General features: G+C 31.8%; 1 protein-coding gene across 4 annotated transcripts; it reads left to right on the forward strand.

The window, feature by feature from the left end:
• Nucleotides 1-6,206: 6,206 nt before the first annotated feature.
• LOC107839482 (cysteine synthase) lies at nucleotides 6,207-12,864 on the forward strand. Of its 4 annotated transcripts, XM_047394600.1 has the most exons (13): nucleotides 6,207-6,512; nucleotides 6,607-6,644; nucleotides 7,620-7,733; nucleotides 8,400-8,455; nucleotides 8,545-8,654; nucleotides 8,802-8,859; nucleotides 9,153-9,416; nucleotides 9,486-9,623; nucleotides 9,733-9,784; nucleotides 10,326-10,405; nucleotides 10,908-10,967; nucleotides 11,088-11,168; nucleotides 12,620-12,864. In XM_047394600.1, exons 4-13 carry the CDS (start codon nucleotides 8,417-8,419, stop codon nucleotides 12,707-12,709), a joined length of 972 nt encoding a protein of 323 aa, XP_047250556.1. In that variant the 5' UTR covers nucleotides 6,207-6,512; nucleotides 6,607-6,644; nucleotides 7,620-7,733; nucleotides 8,400-8,416; the 3' UTR covers nucleotides 12,710-12,864. The 4 variants fall into 4 exon arrangements, with proteins under 4 accessions (XP_047250556.1, XP_047250555.1, XP_016538469.1 ...); XM_047394599.1 differs by lacking the exon at nucleotides 7,620-7,733; XM_016682983.2 differs by lacking the exons at nucleotides 6,207-6,512; nucleotides 7,620-7,733 and having other exon boundaries at nucleotides 6,514-6,644.
• The last annotated feature ends 2,190 nt before the right edge of the window (nucleotides 12,865-15,054 follow it).

The following is a 15,054-nucleotide window of genomic DNA, read 5'->3' on the forward strand; positions in this document are numbered from 1 at the left end:
TTTGTTCATTTTTACCATCATGAATAACACTTGTATATGGCGCAAATTCCAACAGAAACAACACCACAATGTACCTTAAAGAAACTAAAATGCATAAATGAATAATGGATATCACGTAGTTAAAACTTTTTTTCACTTCATTATTAATATAGTTTAGCTAAACATAATTGTTTGATTCCCAGCCATGTTTTAAATGTAAACCATCTGGAGATGTATTTAGATTGTTAACTGCTAAATAGAAACCACTGGAGAACTCATTCTTGTAAGAATATATTGTATAACTTGTGAATATTTTGTTTGTTGATTATGGATCCAAGAGAGAGTATACATGATATACAAATCCAATGTTCCAACTAAACTTCTTATTAAGATATGTATAAATAACATAAATATCAACCTAACCTTTTTGGGAGTAATTACACTTTCTCCCACTTTTTCAATTACTTTACTCTCTCTTCTTATTAATATACATAACATAACCGACATATATATAGCATTCTGTGTATATGTTGAAATTTTTGTAATATGTATAGGGAGTTGAGATTTTTTGTAATATTAAAAATATAAGTTATGTATTTGTGTAATTTTTAGTTAAGATAGTATATGTAGGCCCAACTAACTTTTTAGTTAGAATGGTGATGTGTAAGTAAATTTACTAGCATACAATAGCAAGTGCTTGATGGGTTATAATGGGTTCATATATATTGGAGTAATTAATAGGGTAGTAGTATAGATAATTACATGGTGGCATGAAAAAACTATATAATGTGGAAGTACTAAATTAATTTGGACCAGTCAACTTCTTTTTCCCAAAAAGAAATGGATAATAGGAACTCCTTCGCCTCAATTTATGTACTCCGTTTGTTTTATTTACTTGGCATTTGTGGCCAACAACAACAACATACCCAGTATATTTCCACCAAGTGAGGTTTGGGAGGGTAAGTGTACGCAGTTCATATCACTACCTCAAAGTGAGATAGCAAGGCTATTTTCGATAGATCTCCGACTCAAAATAAAATAATAAAATAATCTAAAGCAAGATAAGATAAGATAAAATAAAGCAATCTAAGATAATGAGGAATAGCAATAAAACAAGATACAATGAAAATAACATCGTTAATAATACCCAAAGCAAGATAAACTAGAAACTATCTATCCAAACCATAAACATCACTCAACACCACAAACAAAAAACTTTCGACGCACTCCCACCCCCTAACCCTCTACCTTAATTCGCGTCCTTCACAGCTTCCTATCAAGGGTCATGTCCTCCGTAAGCTGTAACAACTTCATATCATGCCTAATCACCTTCCTCCAATATTTCTTCGGTATACCTCTACCCCGCTTAAAATCATCCATAGTCAGTGTCTCACACCTCCGCACGGAAGCCTCAGAACCCCTCCTCATCACGTGCCCAATAATTTCAGTCCATATATCAAAAGCCCTCAAGTGGAGTAGACATTTCTCTCATAATGCAAAAAGAACATCTGTTTTGACACTTGTTTTAAAAAAGATACTTTATTAGGAGTTTATTTTATTAAATTATCTATTGTGTGGAAATATAAGTGGTATGTTGTTGTTGTTGAATTATGTTTTGTAAATCTAAATTTGATCACTATTATTTTATACTTGCATTTACTTAGTATCTGTTTGGAAAGCCATACTGGTAACAAAATTTGATGTAATTGAGTGTATTTATACTATTGGACCTATTTGGTTGACCAGGTAATTATTGATTAGTATGTAATTAGGTGTAATTAACAGGAGTAATTACACTCTTCAATTCTCAGGGAGAGCTGTGATTTGTTGGTAATTACATGGTGTAATTACAAGTTGATTATTTTTTTATTTCTGTTATTTTAAAATCTTTTTAATTTTATTATTCTAAAATTTTTAGAAAATATATTTTTTAATTTACATTAATTGTATTTCATTTCATTCTCATTTCCCAACCTTTACTTCTTGTGATTCCATGCAATTGTTCATATTATTTATTGTTTATTTTTTCATTTAGCATAATTGTGTTAATATACTAATTTTTAAATTAAAGTCGAATTCATTAAGTTAACATAATACTTTTCTTTTAAAATATATTTATGTATGTTATGCTGACATTTGACATAAAAGTATTATGTTAACTTTTTTTGTTGAATTTTGAACTCACGTTATATTTTTTGTTTCAAATTATTTTTTAATAGTATTGATTTGATCTTTCACATTGCTTTAGTATTTAGAAATGATAGATTATCCTTTTGTCAAATGTTTTAATAATTTTATGACATTATATTTGTGATATTAATCTTTATGTCAAACATACATTTCTTAATATTTTCATAAAAATCATGTACTTTTAATTTTTAGTATTAATTTAATTAAAATATACTAATTTTAAAAAATATATTATTTATTAGTAAATTGTTAGTCAAAAGCATATGGCTGTTAATTAATATATTTATAAAAAACGACACATGTCTTAATTACCTAATTCAATATCTTTTGTAAAGCCCTTGTTTGTAAATATTAGTAATTTTAAATTTTTGATAATTAATTTATTTTAAACACTTAATATAATCATGTTTATATATTTGTGCAATCAAGAAGTACACTACTGCAATTATATTGTGGTAAGCAAATAGGTCGGGATAATTACTAGGTTGTGTAATTATTAAGCTAATAATTACTACTTTAATAATTACATTAATTTCAATTATCATGTGATTTTTCAAATAGGCCCTTAGTGATAAAGGATAATACTGAAAGAAGATAACATTTTTTTCTTGATTGTTAAAGTGGACAAATAGAAAAGAAAGAAAATATTTTTAGCGTAAAAGTCAACTAAAATAAAATAAAGGAAGTAAAAGTCAACTAAAATAAAATAAAGAAAGTTACACAATTTCTTGTTTAGTAGGTTCTAATAAAATATTAATCGTATTACATTTAGGGTGTGTGTGCAATTTTTCCATATTTGGCAGGTCAATGTTTTGATTAATAATTTTTCTAAAAGAGAGGAAAGTAATTTTCCTAATGAAAATAGAAAAAAAAAATTAATAATTTATAAGCGATATTTCAAATTTATTGTCTCCTACCGATCTATCTTACACTCACCCCAACCATCTCACTTCGTTCCACCTCCAAACCTCACTCCTATCAGAAACGGAACCAGCCTTTTACTAGGATGTTTATTCGAACTTTCTTTGATAGAAAATTATATTATTAATACGTGATTAAAATGATTCGTTGTGAATATATTAAAAATGTTACACCCTTTGACTAGTTTTTCTTCAAAGTTTGAATTCCCTCAAAGAAAATACTAATTCCACCTCTGCTTTTCATCCCATTTCACTCCATTGTTTTTATTTGATTACATAAATGTTCTTGGATTGTCTTTTGTTTTTTTATTTATTACAAACACTAGGAAATATATAAGACATTCACTTATTTTTCAGAAAAATATTTTTTTTCGTACCACAATCTTTCTTTCATTCTTAAACTTCATACATAGTCAAATATTAGTACTTAAATTAAGATGAAGAAAATAATTAACTAATGATAAAGCTAAGGGAATCATTAAATCACAAATCTCACATAACATAATTGTGCATTCCCAATGAACATGTAAACTTAACAAAATATAAATAGATGGTTTAACTTTATCTCAAATCACATCTATGACCTCTAATTTTGGGTGTTCATAAATAGATACTCAAACTTGTACAAAGTTGAATAAATAGACACGTATGTGCTATGTGATATCATACACATAGAACGCCATGTAGGACAAGAATTGACCACGTAGGACGCCACATATAACATATGTGTCTACTTATTCAACTTTATACACGTTTAAGTGCCTACGTGTGTACACCCAAAGTTAGAGGTCATAGATGTGATCTGAGACCAAGTTAAAGAGCATATTTGTGTATTATGTCAAGGTTTAATTATGTTCACCCCGTCCATGTTTACTTGTCACTAATTTCCTAATTATATTTCTAGTTTTACTTGTCATTTATTACGTATCGAGAAAAATATATTTTTTTAATTGTATTATTAGCATTAATTGTTTTTCTTCAAATTAATTTCATGACATAATATAAACATCATTTAATAGGAGTGCTACTCTCTCCATTCGCTTTTAGGGTCCGTTTGGATAGGCTGGAAAAAGTGGCTTTTAAAAAGTTCTTTAAAAGTGCTGAACTTATTTTAAAAATAAGCAGTTACGTGTTTGGATAAAAGTGCTGAAACTGAAAAAAAATTATTGATGTGTTTGGTAAATAATACTTTTAAGAACTTTTTTTTTAGTCAAAATGCCTGAAATACCCTTATATCTGTTAATAATATATAGAATTAAATATAAAGTATATTATTTTTTATTTTTATTGAAAAAAAAATTAAAATATATATATATATATATATATATATATATATATATATATATATAATATTTTCATAAATGACTATTAATTTGTGCGCAAAAAACTTTTTCTTTTAACAGTTTAAGTGTTGAATGTTTGTGTTTGAAAAAGATAGTTATATATTAAAAAATTATTATTTTCTTCATGGATACATTAAGATTTCGTATTATTAAGGTGTAATTTGTGACGGCACTTCATTTTCTTATTAAACTGGATTTGTTGCTTTTAACCTTCGAGGATAGTATTAATATATATGCCGATCTTATCATTAAAGTAAAATATATATGTTACTAATCATTATAATTACATTAATAGATAAATAGTTTCATACAAAAGAGGTACTAATATGGCTAGAGTTAAGTTCGCCGTAAATACAAAAGTGGAAATGTTCAATTAAAATGTCGAAAAACAAAAATTAAAATCAGATTAATAATAGTATTCTCTTCGTCCCATATTAATTGATTATCTTATAAAATAATTGTCTCATTTTAGTTGATCACCTAACTAAATAAAGAAAATATTAATTAATTTTTTTTATATTACCCTTGTAATTAATTCGTTTTGAGAGTGTTTATGTTGTTTGTTAAGTTTCTAAAAAGATTTTTTAAGAGGTGAATTAATAAGATTATTTTTTTATTTATGATATTTTAATGTAGGTGTAAAATAATTGTTTTGAGCTAGGCTAGATTCTATGGGTTTTCAATTTATGTGAATTTAATAATTTTTGTTCATTATAAAAGTATTTAACTACAAATTGTACTAGTATTGAATTATATTCATTTGAAATTATTATTAAAATAATAATAATAATAATAATATAATAATAATAATAATAATAATAATAATAAGATTAAGATAAGTTAAATTAATATCATGACTAGGGCAAGAAAAAGCAATAAATATATAAATGTAGTGAAGGAGAATTAGGGCTACAAGGGTAAAATTGAAATAAGGAATAATTATAAGGGACATTAATGTAATTTAATTGGTCAACTTTTTGTTTTTGGCTTAAAAAAAAGCCCAAATTAACTTTTTAAAGCAATTATAAAAATTGACAAACAGTTTTTTAAGCAAAAAGTAATTTATAAGCTAGTTTGATCAAATTAAAAGCTAACCCAAATACCCACTAAACTTGTCACAATTTTACTTGGTATATCTATTAATAAAAACAATTAATAATATGATTATTTTATCATACTTCTCTATTAAATGATGTTTACATAAATTAATTTGGAGAAAAGATAATTAATGCTAAAGATAAAATAGAAAAAAAGAAGTTGTCTTTTTTTGATATGTCAAAAATAATAATTAAAAGTAAAATACAATTAAGAAATTTATGATAAATAAAATCGAACGGAAGGAATACGATAAAATAATTATGTTATTAATTATTTTTCTTAATAAATATGTCAATTCAAAATGTGATAAGTAAAAACTCCGTTATTAATTATTTTTTAATAAATATATTAAATTAAAATATAACAAAATAAAAATAGATGAAGAAAGTAGTATAAAAATTCAACATTAGTTTATTAAGTATATCAATTCTAAAAAGTCTTGGTAAAAATATAATTGACATGATGCGAAAATTCTCTGTCTAGATCGTGTGCGCTAAAAAGCAATAAATTTATTCTACAAAATGTAGTCTTTTGTAGAATAAATAAATATATGTCTGCCACTTGCATGGTCGCATTAACGTAATTGCTTGCGTTTTCTCCATAATAATTTTCCTATTGAAAAGGACAAAAGTTTGTACTTTCTACCCGCCATTTTATTTTATCTGAGAAACTGAAAACTTCTTTCTCGTTTTAATTTGTGTGATATCTTTTAAATTTTGAGATTCAATCAAATTTTTTTAATCATGATCTTTTACATGTTTTTAATTATTTTAAATTATTAATTATTATAATTTATAATAAAATCAAGAAGTTGGGAGAATAAGTAGTAAAAGAAATGAGCGTAGGGACAATTTTTTTTTGGTTTCTAAGTTGGCATCGCTCCCAATAAAAATTTTTCTATATCGAGAATCAAACTCTGATCCATTGCACCACAACTCAGTTAGGTTGGTGTAGGGACAAGTTGCATATCACATCATACGAGGTTGTTTGCCTATGTGACAGGCAACTAATGTGTGTGTATATATATATTACTATAAATACCAACCATTTTTTTGGTCTTTTTTCGGTTTTTGCAGAGTAGTGGCAAGATAAGGAAGATAGCAACCATCAAAAGGTACTGTTTTCTCTTCCCATTACCACAAAGAAATTGGGTTCTTGAATTATTTATGAATAACTTGTTGACTTCATCAGATAAAAGGCACTGTTTGATTAGTTTTTTCTAAGTTGTAACTGAAGCAATTACTAGTAGATGATGTCTGTTTATTTGAAGGATGATTATGTTTGTCAATTACATTAGGTGAACAATGTGCTGAGCTTGAATTTTCTCACTTTGCTTATCTAAAGTTTCTCTGTGTTTTTCATTTTATGGTAATTTGTTAGCTACTAGTTGTGGAAAATATATTGGGCTCTTCCTCAGTTTCATGCTGTCAGTTGTCATGAAACTGACAGCATGAATTACTATAAAATTAGTACCTTTACTCCAGAGTCAGTTTTTGTTATTACCTCTTTTGACAAGTTCATGGTTTTCATTTCAATGAATTGAGCTATTAGGATGGGTTAGAGTCCCACATTAGTTGGGGGATGGATAGGTGATCAACTTATATGGACTTCGTCAATCCTCCCCCGGTGAGCTAGTTTTTGGGATTGAGTTAGGTCCTATTGTCATATCTTTACATAGTGTTTAAAACAAGTCCATTCCCATTTGGGCTCCCAGTCTATGCTCCCGTTGGGCCTGAGAGAGAAGAGGGGGTGTTAGACAAGTAGAGTGAGTTAGAGTTCCACATTGGTTGGGAAATAGACTATTAATCTGTTTATATGGACTTGGGTAATCATCCTATCATGAGCTAACTTTTGGGGTTGAGTTTTTACACGAACAAGCTATTTCTTTGTTTTAATTGATTGTACTCCATCTGAAATCTCATTTGGTCTCCGCAAAGTTGATTCATGGCATTTATTTCGAGTAAACACATGTGATTTTTCTGTCTGTTTGCCAAGTTACTAGGCATCTTTGTCATCAGATGATGTTCTTAAACTGATGGTCTCTCTTATGAGTTGGTTCTGATTTGAGGAAATAAGTTATTTTGAACAGATACTGGAGCTATAATTTTTTCACTGCTTTTTGCTTGGGATTGTCTGCTGCATTTCATTTGTTCGCCTGTTATACCTTTCGCGATCCCCCTTTCCACAAACACTTTTCTCCTAGGTAACTCTTATTTAGCTTGCCCACTTCTTTCACTTAATTGTTTATTTAACATGGTTTTTGCAGTATATGGATTTTTGGTCTCTGTTGCATTGCATAAAATAGATTCAATTGAATCAAGTGTCCAAACTTGCCATTGAGAGATTTTTTTTGAATTTCTGGTTCCAGATAATCATGTCCCATGTTTATTCCATAAAGCTTTGTAGTTAGTCCATAAGGCTTTGTAGTTCCTTACGGCAACCCTTCATTTTCCTAAGACAATAACAAAATATCTCTGTTGGAAACATATCCAGCTGGCTTTGAGTAGCTGATTACGTCCTATCTAAGTTAATTTGTTTCTTCTTTTCTGTTCTTTTTGTCATTCTTTTTCTGCTCTTTGAGATGCCTGATCAGTGTCTTTGTTTGTGTTGGTTAATATCATATTCTTCTTCTAACTCACTTCAACCTATTCGTACTTTAATATACTTGTAAAGTTGATGATTTTGTTGTGGAATCACTTCCAAGAGTGTCAAAGTCCAAATAGGTCTTTTTCTTATATGTTATACACATAACGCATTCAATATCCGGCTCATCATACGTTATGGTTTCACTTCCATGAGAGTTAAGTAGGTTACATACGTTCTCCTCTTCATATTATTAACTATGTGTAGCTCTTTTATCTTGTTGCAGTAAGTCAGTAAAGAAATATGGAAGAAAAGGATTCGATAGCGAAGGATGTCACAGAAGTATTTCCCTTGCTGAGATCTTTCTTGGCACTCTTTAGGTCCTTTTTTTTAGCTTCAAATCATCTCATATTGTTGTCTTCTCAATGTAGCTTATTGGAAACACCCCAATGGTATATCTCAATAAAACCGTTGAAGGCTGTGCTGCCCAAATTGCAGCCAAATTGGAGTCAATGGAACCATGCGCAAGTGTGAAAGACAGGTGTTTACCCTTCAATCCCCTGATCCAGTTTTTTCTTGGGACTTTTCTTTCTTCCTGATTCTACGTTCTAGTGTGTGCATCATTCTTATCTAAATTTTAAAAATCTTTAATTTTACAGAATTTTTCACCTCTGTTACTGATATGTAGGATTGCATACAGTATGATCAAAGATGCAGAAGATAAGGGACTAATTACCCCGGGAAAGGTGTGTGAATTCGTATCAGAATACTTATTAGGCGGAAAAAGTAACAGCTTGAAGAGATGTTACATGATTCCCAAGTACTTCTCCACAAATCTTGTTGTGATGAGAAAAATAGGATTAACATAATTTTTCATATATGCCAATTTCTCTTTATACCAGGTTATTTGAGTTGTTTCATATAACAGATAGAAACTTTTACTTTTCGCTCCCTGTGTTCTTAATGATTATTTGCCTGAAAGGCTGAACTGAAATGATTTCCTTATTTATTCCAAATGTTGAAACAATGGCGGATGAAGACTGTCCTCCTTGAGATAACCAGTGGAAATACCGGCATTGGTCTTGCATTTATTGCTGCAGCTCGTGGCTACAAACTCAAGACAGTGATGCCAGCATCATATAGTCTTGAGAGAAGGATTGTGCTTAAAGCTTTGGGGTCTGATTTATACATCACAGATCCAGCCATAGGTCTAGATGGTGTGCTTCAGAAGGCCGAAGAGATACATGATAGGACTCCAAACTGTCATTTTTTTCGTCAGTTTGAGAATCCTGCAAATCCAAAGGTGTCTCCTTTACAAATAATTTGTTCATTTGTTATAAAAACATCATACTTATCAAGTATCGATATGCAGATCCACTATGAAACAACTGGACCAGAAATATGGAAGTGCACAGGAGGAAAAGTTGATATTTTTATTGCAGGGATTGGGACTGGAGGCACAGTGACGGGAGCAGGAAGGTTCCTTAAGGAGAAGAATCCAGAAATAAAGGTTAGGTTGTTTGTGAGTGGGAAGATGGAAAGAGAAGGGTATCATGAGGGTTGACGTTTTGTCTTGGTTTCTCATTTTCCTTCCTTCCTTGATGTTGCGAGCAAACCAGGTATATGGTATTGAACCAGCCGAAAATGCAATTCTAAATGGAGGGCAACTAGGTCAGTCAAGTTTTTCCCCTGTCGAGTTGTCTAATCAAATTGATTGGAACTGTTCTATTATATTCATAACTGCAGATAGTAGCTGGGAATATTAACCACAGATGCTTTTGATTCTTTCTTAAAGATGCATCTTTTTGTGAACATGAAACACTAGCACATCTCACTATCTTTTTGTTGTTGTTGTAAAAGTATTAGCATTACCCCTCTTACATCTCGGTATCCAGGTATCTCTGGCATCATGGCATGCATTGTGTCGTCGCACTACGGACTATTCTACTGCATTCCTTTTGCCAACCTACCATCCAGAGTTTTCTGCTGCAGAACTCCAACATTTTCTGCAGCAAAAAGAAGTTTCCATCTTTCCGTGTCTTCTCAGATTATCCAAATCACTATAGAAACTAATATGTCATTGCATCACTTCTATACACTCATTATTAAGAGTTTTGCCAGCTCATCTCTCACACACTGTATTTTCATCTTTGCTTCTGTGAACTATTATTTGTCATATACTGATGTGTAGTTAAATTTATTACCATTAAAGGGCCGCATAAAATCCAAGGGATTGGTGCTGGTTTTATCCCACCCGTTCTTGATCTCAGCATCTTGGATGGTGTTCTTCAAGTAAGCCTGTATACCATATAAATAACTGTCAGATTTTACCATGTGTGTATGAGATTTTGCTATAATGTATATGATATTTCTGCTCAACTTCTGCTCGATGTGTATGGATTTTGCTATAAAGACCTGAATATCTTACAAATGACTCTAGTCTCTAATTGGGTGATGAATCTTCTATGCTCTGACTTACAATATCAATTTGGTTATAAAATTAATGCATCTCACAGAAGCCGAGACATGAAGTCTGCGAACATAGACTAGATTGCAATGTAGGATAAAGTTAGATATATCCTTGTGTTGACAGAATTGTGACTTTTCAATGTAACAGTTTCCAACTTACTCTATTTCTGAAACATTTCCATCTGATTTAGTTCATTAACAGATCAAAGTTAATTCATTTTAATGTCCTCTTTCATGTTTCCAATGCTGTTGATTTTTTGGTTCACTGGGGTTACTTGCTATATTTCCTGGTATGATGATGGCCTCTGCTTTTATTTACGTTCAGGTATCTAGTGATGAAGCTATTGAAATGACAAAGCTTCTTGCATTGAAAGAAGGTCTGCTGGTAAGTTCACCGATCAATGAACATCACTTCTGAATTTGCAGATTGTCTGCCCTCCGCTTCATTTGTGATGTGCGTTCTGATATCGTCAAAACTATACTTCTTCCCCTGGAATATTTTCAGGTAGGAATATCATCAGGCGCTGCAGCTGCAGCTGCAGTAACAGTAGCAAAAAAGCCAGAAAATGCTGGGAAACTTATTGTGGTAAGTTAGATCTATTCAGTAAGCTCATGCCTCATAGCACTCTTTATGTGTCTCTTTGGAACTTTTCAGTGTCTAATTAATTCATCTAACAGGGTGAATGCATATTACTTAGTACTGTTTTCTCCCCCTTTTTCTTATACCTCAGTCATTCATAGACTGTTTTATTCTAAGCAAGTGTATTTGCGCATGTCTTGTCTAATCACCTCTCCCCAATACCTCTTCGGCCTACCTTTATCTCTCCTTCGACCCACTATATCCAACCTCTCATACCTTGTCACTGGGCTCCTTGTCACATGCCCAAGCCATCTCAGTGTCGCTTCCCTCATCTTGTACACCACAGAGGCTACTCCTACCTCGTCCTGGATGTCCTCATTTCTAAGGACCTGTCTGGCCATAGATTTCCCAAGTAGTTTTTCGGAAAGACTTAGCAAATAGTGTTTGACCATACTATTTGCCATTATTTGGCAAATAATCCAATTTCCCAAATACTAGAAAAAACTAGTATTTGGGCCAAATTCAATTTTTTGGGAACTTCTAAAAGTGAAATGTGTTTTCCAAATACTATGGCCAAACACATGGTGAAACTTCACCCCAAAATGACTTGCCAAAAATATTTAGGAATCTATGGTCAAACGCTAGATAATCTTATCTCCCCTAGTGTGCCGACACGTATTTCTCAACATCATTTCCACAACTTGCATCTTTTGAACATGAGCGTTCTTGATTGGTCAGCACTCCACCCCATACAACATAGTCGGTCTAAACACCACTCTTTAAAACTTACCTTCAAGTTTTGGTGTTAGAAGATCTTTGCTTGATAAGCCTGGGTAAGTCAAATCAATGAAGTGCCCAAACCCACATGCAATGGTTCTTTTTTTGCTAAATCACATGTTAAGTTTCCGAACATATATGTATAGTTTTTTGAGGGGAAATCACTCGGCGTGGGGCTCCCGGGTGAGGTCAGGTGATGGTCAACAAATCAGATATTACACTGATATTCACTTCAGGAATTTGCTTGGTATTCCACCAAAGTTGCACGGACGTTTATGTTAAAATGTTATCACCATAGTAATTATGACATGCCAATCTTTTCCTGTCTGATATCATCGTAGATGCTCAGGAACAGACAATAGCAGTTTACACTTTGTTTTCATGCCCATATTCTATGTCTCTTTATCTGTAGTTTTAACTTTGGAATCCTTGATGACATACAAGAATTTGGGATCTAGTCAACATATTCATTCATCTGCTCGTTTTTAACATGCAAATGCTAACAGCTTTATGGTTGAACTGTATCTTGTATTATCTTAGACGACGTTCCTGTAACTGCTTTGCAGAATTATGAGCTGATAGTTGCTACTTTGGAGCTACCATGGCTCCTTAAGATATATCTCTACGGCTGAAGCAAATGAACACTAGCCTAAAATTCTCTATTTTAATTCTCTGTGCAGGTCATCTTCCCTAGTTTTGGGGAGCGTTATCTTTCCACCGCGCTGTTTGATTCTGTTAGAGAAGAGGTGGCAAACATGACTTTTGAGTAACTTTATGCTTCTTTGAACTGAAAGATGGAAGTTATTTGTTGCAACTTGGGGTAGAATAGGAAAGGTGCACTGAAGTGTAATATAATGGGTGAACTATTGTTCAGAATACAAACACTAGTACCATTTGAATGATACAATGAACAACTATTTGTCCATCTACAGATATCAATCTCTCTTCTGCTAAGACTAAATGATCTGTTTTTGTTGATTGCTTATACCATTTGCTAGTCATTTAGAAGAAATCCAGCAAACGCTTAGAACTAGATTGAAGCAAATTCAATAAGATTACTCCTGTACAGTTTAAAGCATACTTTTTCTGATCTTAATGGCATACATGATACATCTCTAACTTCCTGAATATGCACAAGAGTCGGTAATGGAAATTAAAGTACATATTCTCAGGTTCAAATCACAGCAAAGACCACATTCTTTCCATCCGTTCTAGCCTTGATGGACAGAGTTATCTTATATCTATTGATAGTGGTCGGTGATAGGAATCCTGTGGATTTAGTTGAGGTGCGTGAAAGCTGACATGGACACCACAGTTATTAATGAAAAAGTAATTTTTGTCTAACTGTTATAAAACAATAAAGAACAAGAAGAAGAGTAGAGAGAATAAAGAGAGTGATTCTTATTTCTTCTCTTGAGGGATGATTTACAATGAAGGAAACCTTCTATTTATATGGGGAATTTGCTCCTAGTTTCACACTAAAAGATAAATACATCAAATCCTGATAGATTTCAACTAGATCTTATTAGATCTTGATAGACATTCAATATAATGTAAATACATTGTCTAGATAGATAATGTGCCTCGTTAAAATCTTACTAGAAAAAATCCAGTAGAAAAAAAAATCTAATGAAGGAAAAAGAGTACACATTTCTAACAATACGCATATCGGCTGCCTCATTAAAAACCCTACAAGAAAACCCAGTGGGACAAAATCTCGTAAGGGTAAAAGAGTACAACGCGTATGAAGTGTGCTTGATATCGCCATTCTTTTGTAGCTCATGTATGTAGAAAAGCTTTGATGAAGTGTGCTTCGTTCTATCTCCTTTTATGAATCCTCCATTAAGATGTGCTATGCATGATGCATTATTTCCGTATAAAATTGTGGGTAGATTGTCATATTTCACACCATATTTTTATCGAATGAGATGTATCATGGACCTCAACCATACACATTCTCGGCTTGCTTCATGAATAGCTATTATCTCAGCATGATTTGATGAAGTGGCTGCGATAGACTGCTTTGTATATCTCCAAGATATTGCAGTACCACCACATATGAACACATAGCCTATTTGAGACCGAGCTTTATGTAGGTCAGATAAGTACCCAAAATCAGCATGACCAATAAAATCGGGACCGCAAACTTGCTAACAAATTAACTAAAAAAAAAGGCTATATCAAATCTTGTAGTATTTGCAAGATACATTAGTGCATCAATTGCACTAAGATATGGTACTTTATAACCAAGAGTTCCTCATTCTTTTCTTGAGGTCGGAATGGATCCTTATTCAATTTTTGCATGTTTCTCATTTAAGCAAATACTCTATTGCTTTTGAAAACTCTCCAAGAGTTTCAATGATACTCAAATCATCAAATTATATCTTATGAAGATAATAAAAAGTTTTTCAGAAACTTTATATGCTTCAGGCATTTTGAATCCATTAGGGATTTTCATATGAATGTTTGTCAAGTAACAATATCCAACATGTCAAGTGCGACATCTTCAAGTGTCTGGATTGCAAATCAAATAAGTTTTACGCTTACCAAAATGCATCCTTTCAGGCCACTTGATAAATATTTCTACGTCAGCATACTTAAATTAACGTAGAATTCAGATCCTCATAATCTTTTACAATATTGCGTCAATATTGTATCAAATATATCGTCGACGATTTCTTATTTTGTATCGGTTCACAATGCGACATAACATTTTGAGATCTAATCACTTCATTATTTTCAGGTACCTAAACCTCTCATAAGGTTTCATGAAGTGTTATGTCGTAGGCTCTTCAAGAGCACATTGCTTCTTACCATGATTATTTGCTCCTTATCCTTTTCAAGGATTATTTCATTTGGAACCGATTGATCTATCATGCTTCACGCATGCATATACTTTATCCTTTAAGGGCACAAAATAGGAGCACTTGCAGCTAAATATGAGATGCTTTCGACATTTGACTTGAATTGTCTTTTGAATGGGGATCTGATGATAATTCCTAACATATTTCATAGCTGCTTATAATCTCCCCCTTATGTTAGGAAAACTAACATACATCCTCCATCTTCTTTGAGGAATCCATCTTTGTGCATCATGGTATATTTATTAATCGTA

This window comes from Capsicum annuum, chromosome 8, assembly GCF_002878395.1.
Source record: "Capsicum annuum cultivar UCD-10X-F1 chromosome 8, UCD10Xv1.1, whole genome shotgun sequence".
Lineage (NCBI taxonomy): Eukaryota > Viridiplantae > Streptophyta > Magnoliopsida > Solanales > Solanaceae > Capsicum > Capsicum annuum.